Source organism: Chaetura pelagica, unplaced genomic scaffold (assembly GCF_000747805.2).
Source record: "Chaetura pelagica isolate M959 unplaced genomic scaffold, ChaPel_1.0 scaffold79, whole genome shotgun sequence".
NCBI classification, from domain to species: domain Eukaryota; kingdom Metazoa; phylum Chordata; class Aves; order Apodiformes; family Apodidae; genus Chaetura; species Chaetura pelagica.
In genome coordinates this window covers 6,300,932-6,311,152 of record NW_009969339.1, presented here as the reverse complement: position 1 = coordinate 6,311,152, position 10,221 = coordinate 6,300,932, and the positions used below count along the sequence as shown (strand labels likewise).

General features: G+C 54.4%; 1 protein-coding gene across 1 annotated transcript in view; it reads left to right on the top strand.

Moving 5' to 3' along the window:
• DENND2A (DENN/MADD domain containing 2A) overlaps positions 1-4,284 on the top strand; it is a 37,539-nt gene extending 33,255 nt beyond the window's left edge. Inside the window, exons 16-19 of the mRNA XM_010005824.1 lie at positions 608-725; positions 1,353-1,592; positions 2,699-2,785; positions 3,558-4,284. Of these exons, the coding sequence (XP_010004126.1) occupies positions 608-725; positions 1,353-1,592; positions 2,699-2,785; positions 3,558-3,589 (477 nt within the window). The 3' untranslated portion in view covers positions 3,590-4,284. The remainder of the gene's footprint in view (positions 1-607; positions 726-1,352; positions 1,593-2,698; positions 2,786-3,557) is intronic.
• Positions 4,285-10,221: the final 5,937 nt, after the last annotated feature.

Sequence of the window (10,221 nt, the reverse complement as noted above, 5' to 3'; positions counted from 1 at the left end):
CCCTGCTGGCTGCTTCAGCCTCAGCCGTGTCCCACAGGTAGGATGGGACAAGTGCACCTCCTGCTGCAGGGAGCAGCATGTGGGTGAAGGCCTGAGCTGCAAGGGCAGCGCTTCACCTTGCGCCTCTGCGGGCTGAAGCCAAATCCTGGTGTCTCAGCCAGGGCTGGTAGGAGCTTGCACACAGTCACCGAGCAGTTCCTTGGTCTGCGGGAGCTTCTCCTGCCTCTGTAAGGGGATCAGTGCCGGGGCAGAGCTGAACAGGGGCTGTGCTCACCTGGCTGCCCGCCAGCTTTGTTCGGCTGCGTCCCCGCTGGCGGTGGGAGCGCTGGAGGGGCTGGGGGTGGGCACTGCCTGGCAGCCTCTCGGGTCAGGCACCTGCAGTTCTCGCAGCACAGGAGAATATTTGGGACAGGACACCCCCTTTTTCTCTCTTTTTGTGCTCCTTGGTAGTCCTGCGCTGGGAGGTGCTGGGAAAGTGCCAAGTGTATTACGAGTTCTCCCTCTCCTCGTGGCTCATTTTTAGCGCTCCCCCTGCCGTGCTGGGGACAGGACAGGAGCTGTGAGAAGGCCATGGCCCAGGGCCTGAGGAGGTGGCTCTGTTTTGCAGATGGAAGATGAGGACTCCATCCTTCCCCGCAAGCTGCAGGCTGCCCTGGAGCACATCTTGGAGCAGAGGAACGAGCTGGCAAGCGACAAAGAGGAGGGCCCTGTCAATGGCAAGCAGGGTAAAGCACGGTGCCTCTCAGCTTAAAACCACGTCTCTGCCTGCCTCTCTTTCTCCTGTCGCTTCTTAGGGGAGAACTAGGCTTATATTAATTTAACACCACAGAAGCTGGAAGTAGGTGAGGATTTTGGTTGCAGCTCTGTTAAATATTTATTTGCACCAGTTTCAGTTCTCTTTGTGTGAAGAGAAACAGTGCTTACCCTTTCCTGACTGTGCTTTCCTTACGGCTCCATGGAACACCTGTATTCCTTTCGGAGTGGGGGATCCCACAGGCCCCTCTCTGCTGCTCACCTGAGTGATGCAGGCTCCTCTGGGCAACAGCCCACCTGGAGAGCTGCAGTCTCAGAGGCAACCATGTGGCTCACAGGCACCTGGGCTGAGACAGGTCTTTGAGGGCACTATGGGCAGCTCCTCATTGCAGGGGAGCCAAGGCAAAGCATGGTGGCTTTCAAAATAGTAGCAGCCCAGTGCTATTCCATGGCGAGCACTTCCTAGGATGCTGTCTCTCTTGAGCAGCTTTTTCTACTCAGCCTAAGTCTTCAGAAAGCCAGGGAGTTTGTGCCCAGGGCTTTTCCTGGCACATCCTTACAACATTGTCCTCACCACTGCCTCTTTATTTTCTCCTCAGAGACCAGCCCTTTGAATGAGGTGGTGTCCGAGGCCTTTGTGCGTTTCTTTGTGGAGATTGTGGGCCACTACTCCCTGTTCCTGACCCCGACCGAGCGAGAGGAGCGGGCCCTGCAGCGTGAAGCTTTCCGCAAGTCTGTCTCCTCCAAGAGCCTCCGACGCTTCCTGGAGGTCTTCATGGAGACGCAGATGTTCGGGGGTTTCATTCAGGAGCGGGAGCTGCGGAAGCAGGGGATCAGAGGTGAGGGGCTCTGCCTGGGCTCTGCAGCCACGAGAACTCAGATGTTGCTCCCAAGAGAGCCAGGAGGTGCTCACCAGCTGCCAGCTCCATCCTCAAACCCGTGGCTGGAGGCTGCAGTGTCTGTGCAGGGACACCAGGAGGGAGATGGCAGGGAAGGGCTAACACAGGCTGATGGTTTGTTCTGACAGCCCTGTGCAGCCTTCAGGAGCTCACTCGGGGATTTTTTGTCTCTCCTTATATTCCCAAAGGGGAACTTGGCCTCACAGGAGTGTGGTGGGACATAGTGTTTGCACAGGGCATGGGAACTGGATGCTGTAGAACAGGGGCTTTTTGTGCATGATCTGGTAGTTTCTTGTTGAGGTTGGGGTCACAGGCACCCTTCTCCACTACAGTAAGGGACATAAGTGGTATCCCCCATGTGTGTACCTCTTCGTTCCATGTTGAATTCCCATCAGGACCATCACTGAAGGTATACACTGCTGGAACAATGTGCCCTCATGTCCCCTTCCCTTACCTAGAGGAAGATCTGGCTGGATTGGTTGTGGCTGTTTTGGCTAGTAGAATATGTGGGTGCTCATGTCCTTTCCAGAGCTGCTCCTGTTGTTTCACTGCTGTTATCCCACAGTCCCGAGGGCTCTGCTGGCAGCTGGAGTTTCCCATCCATGCTGCTGCTTAGTGCTGGCCTAGCAGTTTTCCTCCCAAGCACTAGTGAGGAGAGGACACTTGACTAGGTGGCTGCATGGAAGAGGTTTTGCAGCATGGTGAATCTCGTGTGGCAGTTCCCCAGATGATCTCACTTTCTAGACTTAGCCATGGTCACAGCAGAGCAAACAGAGGTTTTGTCTCTCCCTGTGCAAGGTACAAAAGCTTGGCATAGTGGGGGAGGAGGTGGTAGCTGGGCTTCTTTGCTGGGAGCCCTACAAACACAGACCGAAGCTCCCACTCCAGATCCAGACTCAGCTGATGGAGGAGGTGGGGTGAGTTGTTTGGTCTCATGTGCAACAGTTTCTTGGTAAGCCAGGACAGTGTGCTTCCAGGTGGGCATTCTCTCTTTTTTTTTTTATAGGGAAGCAAAAGAGAAGTTGTTGACTTCTTTCTTTCTGCAGGTCTGTTTGAGGTACGGGCTCAGGAGTACCTGGAAACTCTTCCCAGTGGGGAGCAGAGTGGAGTCAATAGGTTCCTGAAAGGCCTTGGTAAGGATCCAGCAAAGCCCTTGTCTTCTCAGAAGGCTTGGGCTTCTTGTTGCCTGCAGGTTTGGCAGCAAAGAAGCTGCTGAAGGGTGGCAGGACTTGGCTGGTGGCTGCGTGTGGCTTTTTACAGGGCACTGCTCTAAACCTTGAGTGATCAGTGCCTGACCATGTGTCTGTGCCTGGCACACTGTATCCCTGCTCTGGCATACTGTTGGCTCTGCTCCCTGGTCTGCCAGTTGTCTGGAAGTTGGTGGGGAGCCAGAATTTGGGCCATAAGCTAAGTCTGTATCTTCCAAAGGTTATGGGATTGTCTGAAGAGGCGATAGAGCAACCAGAGGTGGTGGATGCAGGTGCTGATGGGCAGAGTGACACAGTCTTCATGGCCTTGAAATTTGCCCATAGGGATCAGCTGTGGGAATTGTCCAGGAGTATCCTAAGACTGAAACAATTTTCCACTGTAAGTGAGGCTAGACAAGAGCTCCAGACTGCTGTTAAAGGTCCTTGATAAGTCATTGGACATCATGGCTAAAGAAGTTTGATCATGGGCTTGGGGCTTGCAGGGTCCCAATTTGCAGCGCTGCTCCCAGGGGGTGGGCAGAGCTGCGACCTGCTCTGCAGGCACCTACTTGAGCTTTGCAGAGCAGGTGACTGTGGATAAGGACCCAGGGCTGGCAGAAGAGGCAATTCTCTGCATAGACTTAGTCAGCTGATGGTGCTAGGTACAGTGACGCTTGTTTTGCCTGATAAGTCCATTTTCTTCTCTCTGTCCCTCCAGGAAGCAAAATGAAATTCCTCCACAAAAAGTAGAAGCAAAACACATCCTCATTCCACAGAAGAGAATGGCTTTACCATTTTAACAGCAATAAATCAGACTATTATCAACCATTCCCATTCAACCTGCTTCCAGGAGCCAACAGCCTTGGGTGTGCTGACCACGTCTGGGATGCACTCCCACTGGTGTCTGGTGCCACAGGAAGATTTGATGGCTGCTGGGCTGCCAGGACAGACTTCTGGATATCTACAGTACCATGCACTGGACCAAGCACTCTCTGAACTCTGCACTAGCACGTTGCAGGCATCCCAGCAGATTGGATCTCATAGCTAGTCAACTCTTTGTTTTGGTGTATTTTTCTATTTATATTTGGGTTAGAACAATTATTAACCGATGACTCTTGCCCTGCCTCCTCTCTCCAACTGGTGCTGCAGGAAGCCAAAGCAGGACTCCCATGGGACTGAGCAGGAAAAGCTCAGGCACAGAGGAGAGGAGGAACAGAGACATATGGAAATAGGTCTGTGCAAAGCAAGGACACTGAGGGCTGCAAGGATAATGTGAACTGACCAGGAGGGACTTCCAAGCAAGGGCGAAGGGTGAGAGGGAACCACTAAATCTACTGAGGACTTGATGGGCCAGCCAGCTTCCTGGGTGGCTGTGCCAGGGAGTCCTGGCATGAGGAGAGGCCTTTCTTTACACAGTGTAATTAAAAGTGAGTGGTGTAAAAAGCGTGCAGACCTTGGTGTGTTGGGTAAAGGGACAAGCTCTGTCTGCCCACCAGCCCACCTGGTGCTGAGCATGAACTGGAGAGGATATCTAGCAGCTGACCCTTCAGCTTGGCCAGGCCCTTGGCTTCCCTGTGAGCCTCACAGCCTATGTGGACTCATTTCCTTGCCTGGCCACTTGCAGGGCAAGCCCGAAGTTCAGGTGGGCTGTCCTCTTCCACCTGAGGTGTTGCTGCCAAGGAACACAGCAGGAAACGGGCAAGAGGAGAGTGCCTTCTGCCACCTTCTGAGCTCCTGGTTAGGCAGGAGGTAGGACCTCCTGCTTGCCTCTCCTTTCTTTTGGTGAGGAGGTGCCAGGGGAGGCGCATGGAGATCGAGGAGGAGATGAGGGCTCTTTTCCAGCTGGTGCAAAAGCTATTTCCCTTGCACCACTTGTGAGAGCAACTGGTGCACTCTTGGGTTTCCTCTGCTCTTTGGAGAGGAAACCAGGGGCAGCTCTTCTGTGGCCTGAAGGGAAATCTCTTCCCCAGCTCCTGGGGATTGCAGGGTGAGAGCTGTGTGCAGGTAGCCATGCTACACTGGACTACACAGGGCTGACAGAGGTTTTGAAAATGGTCTGGGTGCCCCTGCAGTCATTAGGCTTTCCCAGGGAAGAGAGCCTTGTTGACCAGCAGTGGGGTTCAGAGCATTTCACCTCATCTTGGTAATGGAGGTGGAACTGTGGGTCCAGTGCTGCTCTATGAATCTTTTTGAAGCCTGCGTTGCCAAGGTTTCCTGCAATGGCAGCCTCTTCCTCTTCCGTGTTTAAGGACAGAGAAAATGGTTTGTTATGGATGGTGGCAGAAGTGGGCAGCTGGGTGGGTGGAGAGGTGAGTGCTTGGGGAGATAGTGCTTGGCTGGCTCCCAGTATAGTGGGGCTTGTCATGACTGTGGCATGTGCCACTATCTGAGGACCAAATAAGCTGGGCAAATAGCTCCAGGTGGCCCTGCTGGAGCAGGGGGTTGACCTAGATGACCTCCCAGAGGTCCCTTCCCACCTCAACCTCTCTGTGGGTCTGTGATACCATAATCACCGAACAGCAGCAGTGCCACGCTGGGCAGGGGTCAGGAAAGCAGCACCCACAGCTCTGTGCTACCCAACTTACACCCCCACTCCCCAGGGTCAGGCTCCTGCAGGGGTGAGCAGGTAGAGGGTGTGGGGGGCTGCCCCTCCTGTGTGCTGAGCAAAACTGGCAGTACTTAAAGCCTAGTCTGTCACAAGGGATGGTGGTGGCCCACCAAAGGAAACGGAGGTGGAGGTGCAGGCGAATCAAATACTGTGTTTTGGTTCTCTTTTTAAAAGGTGTTTTTTAATGGTAGTAAAATGAGATTATGCAAAGCTGGGATACACCCACACATGCAAAGGCAGCCAGCATGCCCGCAAAGCTTCGTGGGGTCCTAAATGACGCTGACCTTGTGGCTCAGGTCAGGCCCCCAGAAGCAGGTGTCCTGCATGGTTCCTCACCGACAAGACTGTGCCCAGGGGCTTCTCCTTCCCCTTCTCAGGATATGTTTTCAGCAACGTGGGACTTCGCCTTCCTCAGCAGGAGCTGTGGTAAGGAGGTGGGACAGTTTCCTGGGATCCATGATGCACATGGGCTCCTTAGCTGGGCTTGAATGAGCTCGTGGGCAAGCAGAGATATCGTGAGCTTTTACTGCAATATCCTAACAGCTCAAATGAAAAAAAGGTTGTGAAATAGCCCCAGTGGACTCATTTGGGGGCTCTGCCAGCATGGGTATCTGTGGCCACTCAGTACTTTTATTGGCAGTTCCCAGGAAAGTGGGAATCAAGCCTACATAGAGTACAAAATCCAAGGTGGGGGGGTGTTAAAATACAGCAGCTTGAGACATGCAGTGAAAGAAACATTTACAGCAGTGTCCCTAGGGATTTAAAATGAAACTTGGACAGAGAGTATTGGTGTCCAGCTGCAAGATCGCCTCTCCAGCTTTATATTGAGCTGTGGTGCCCTGTGATGAGCAGGATCCTACGTCCCTCGGGGCTCTGGATGGTTTGGAGGAACCCACCTGTGAAGAAAAGCCGTAAGACTGGCTGTGCTGGGTCTATCTAGGGTCCACCTGCTTGTCCTTGCCAAGAGCAGATGGCCAGAGAAGGCTATGAACAGAGCACATATGCTGGGTATGTCCTATATACTATATATAGACACACGTTATACTAATCATTATACTTTGCCTATTGTACATCCCACAACCAAGGGTTTCCTGCACGAGAGCCAGTGTCTGTGTTTAGTAGCCTTGGATAAATTTCTCTTCCATGACCATGTGTGTATGTGGGTGTAGACAAATATGCTAAGGCAAGAAGTCAGTCTGGGGGCAGTATGGATTTACTGAGTGGTACTGGAGAACCAGCACACTCACTCTGTGAGGTTAAATGTTAAAAGCCACAACCGCTGGTCCCTGATGGTCCTTCATTAATTAAGCAGCTCCCACACGCTGACATGAGCAGCTCTGCAGGGCCTGTGATGCCCAGGAGAGCTGAACTTGGCTGACTCCCAAACCACTGGCTAAACCCCAACCCCTATACCCCTCCTTGGCTTTCCCACAGGTCCTGCAAGAGCTCCAGGTACCAGGAAAATGCCAGCTCTTATGGAAGTGTCCCATTCACTGTACAGTTGCTTGTTAATCACAGATGGTGGCCAGTGGCAGGAGGACAGCCAGCCAGCCCTGTGCAGGGTAGGTCTGATTTGGGTTTGGAGGGGTGTAGCCGAAGGGCTGTGCTTGTGGGTGGCAGTGTGTGGGGGTCCCCAGTGCTGGGGGGCTTGCAGCCTACCTACCTCTCTGCCTGGAGACACCTTTCAGGCGGCAGGTGCTGGTGGGCAGCTTGCAGGTGTAGAGCCCCAGGCAGCCGCTGCAGTCCGAGGGCTTCTGGCAGGGCCGGGACTGGATGCTGTGGCAGGAGTGCTGCAGAGGGAGGGACAGGATGGCCGTGGTGCTGCTGCCCAGCCTCATCCACCCCCTGGCCCTGGCTCCCTGCCCTGGCCCCCCTCCCAGTCACACCTGTGTTTGCTGCATTGTGCTCATGCTGCTGAGAGCCCCCGGCCCCGAGGAGCCTCTGCCATGGCCAGGCTCAAAGATACCTTCTGCATGGGCTTGTGCTGCCTGAGAGCAGCTGCTCGTAAAGCCAGAGGCTTTCCTTTTGGGGTGTGTGTGCCCCACAGCCACTTAGTTGTTCTGGGGTGACACAAACTGCCCAGCCCCAGGACTGGACTTGCTGGGGGCTGTTGGCTCCAGCATGCTCATGCTGCCAGCAGTGCAGAGCTGGAGATGGGATGAGCTCAAAAGGGCCACTTCATCTCCCCCAGATGGGCAGGCTGGAGAGGCTCTCATTAGAAAGGAAGGCCTACTTGCAGGAGATTATATGGTATAATGGGATGAGCATTTGCTGCTGGATGCTGGGTTTCCTTTTAAAACAGTAAAATAATGCAGTGAAACCTGCCATAGCAGGACAAGCTGCTCACCGGGCTACAGAGCAGCAGCATCACGCAAGGAGCTGGAGAATTTGGGGCCCAGGGAAGCAGTTTCAGGGGCAGCTCATTACTACTTTTGGCTGAAAGCACATGAAGTGGCTGCCCATGAAGGGCTGCAGCCTGCATGGCACAAGTAGGTGCCCCCAGCCCACCTCCTGGCCGTGGTGTTTTGGGACAGGCACCTTAGACCTGCGCTTGTCTCCTGACCCCTGCACTGCAGGCACGGCCAGCAGCTCTGCCCGACACCTCACCTGGTACCCTGGTGGGGTTTTAGGTCTGTCACTGCTGGCTGCCTGTTGTAACAAGCGGCAGGGGCCAGGGATATCCCGCCCACCCTGGAGGAACCCACAGAGCTGCCAAGTGGAGGGAAGGACCCGTTTCTTGGACCCCACCCTCTCCCTGAGGTGCTCGTAAGCACAGCCCCTCCATGCCCTGCGGATGGGTCAGCCAAAGGGGCTCACTCAGCTGCCTAAACCCGACAGCCAGGAGTGGGGCTGGCACCTCCCCACACTCCCAGTCCCCTGCAAACCCTCCATGCAAACCCTCATCCTCACTGGCCGAGGACAGGCTGCGCTTACCGTGTCAGCGTTGAACTTCCCGTAGCCCTTCAGGTGGTGGCTCAGCCTTGGTCTCCTGCTGCGGGAGGGCTGCTGTGGGAGCCTCCAGAGCTTACCAGGGGGGCCCTGCTCACCACTGCCCAGCAGGGACTTGGGCATGGCCTTGCTGGGGGGCCCAGAGCCTGAGTGGACCTCTCCCATCACCTTCCATACACTGTCTGGGGAGGGGGTCCCCTCCAAGCCTTGCCTTGGCAGGTTGTCCCCTCCATCTCCAGGTGGCCAAGGGTCTTCTCTAGCTCCTGGCTTCCTCCCCAGGTTGTGACCCCAGTCCCCCAGCGCCTCAGATGGTGCCAGGACTGAGCAGAGCAGCACCAGAACTGCAGCAGCCATCAGCATATGGACCTTCATCCTCAGGGGTCCTCGTTCCCAGATGGGACTGTTGGAGGCAGGAGCAGAGGTGGAAGCTGCCTCTCTTCCCTGCTGCTGGATCTAACCAAAGCCATTTTTATAGTGCAGGGACCTACCCTGGGGGCACAGCCCTTTTCCCCCGCCCCTTCTGTGTCCCACCTCTCTGCCTGCAAGCAAATCCAGCTGCTTGCTTGGGCCCCCGTTTCCCTCCCTTGTGCTCCGAACACCCCAACACCCTCCCACCATGGCCAACCAGTCCCTGCTCAGTGATGGGTATGTGCGTGCCTGCACTCAGTGTCTCCTGCTTCCAAGCACAGAATCTTTTTAGCTAAACTACACTTGCAAGGAAGGTTTTATTAAAGGGGAGGGGAGGCTGGGGGGGAACGGTGCTGTCTGTAAATATTTGTGTGGCAGAGTAGAGGGGATGGGTAAGATGGAAATCAGTCTGCTGAGTCCCTGAAAATGCAGCCATTACATTGTCACTTTGGTTGCCTAAGGAGGTAGTGCTGATGTGATACAGCTTCATCAGCTCTCCAACCCACTTCTGCCTTCTCAGCTTTCTGCCCAGTTTTTAGCCAAATCTAATGAAAAGGCAGCAAACTCAGAGGTAAGGAGTTGCTGTGAGCCTGAGGAAAGTGGTCTGCGTAGAGGAAAGACACCCAATTAATGCCTCCATCCATTGCAGTGGGAGCTCACTTCTTATTAAACAGCAGAGCCCACCCTGGAAAGTTGTGTTAGAGGGGCCCTGACCAAGCTTTGTTTGGCTTTTGTCCCATGTCAGACACCACTGATCTGCTCCTCAGGCAAGGGTCCTCACCACTGCATGAAACAGAGAGCGAGTTTGTATTTCTGATTTACTATCAATTAGGTTCAAAAACCAGCCAGCACCAAGACCCAATGCCTCTAGAAATTAGTTTCAGTGTTCACTGAACTGTTGGTGCCCACAGTTACATCCTGGGCACATTGTGTACTGGGAGAGTGGGGGGTACTTTTCCTTATTACTTCCGTGTGTGATGCCCTTCCTCCCTAATACTTGTCCATATTTGGCATCTCTTGTGGATGGAGAAGGGGTGTCACCCTCCACCAAGTCACAACCTCCCTGGCAACACTCTCTTCACCAAGAGGCTGTAGTCACAGTCCTGACTACCAGGACTATCCCCTTACCCTCAGCACCACTTACCAGCAGGAAGGGGGACCCCCTGTGTCTTTTTCCACTCGTTTGTGTCTCCTCATCCACCAAAGAGCAACGTTTGCCCATGCTCAGGGCTGGGAAAAGAGATGCTTTTCATTCAAAATTGTTTTGCCTGCCTGCTGAGGAGGGACTGGCAACAATGGCTTTAGACACAGTGCTTGGGTAGGTTGCAGGTATGGTGTCCAGCCAGTGGATAGCTCTGAATTAAAGTGCTGGGCAGCATGGGCAGCAGTTTCACCACCACAGCCTCCACCCGCTCTT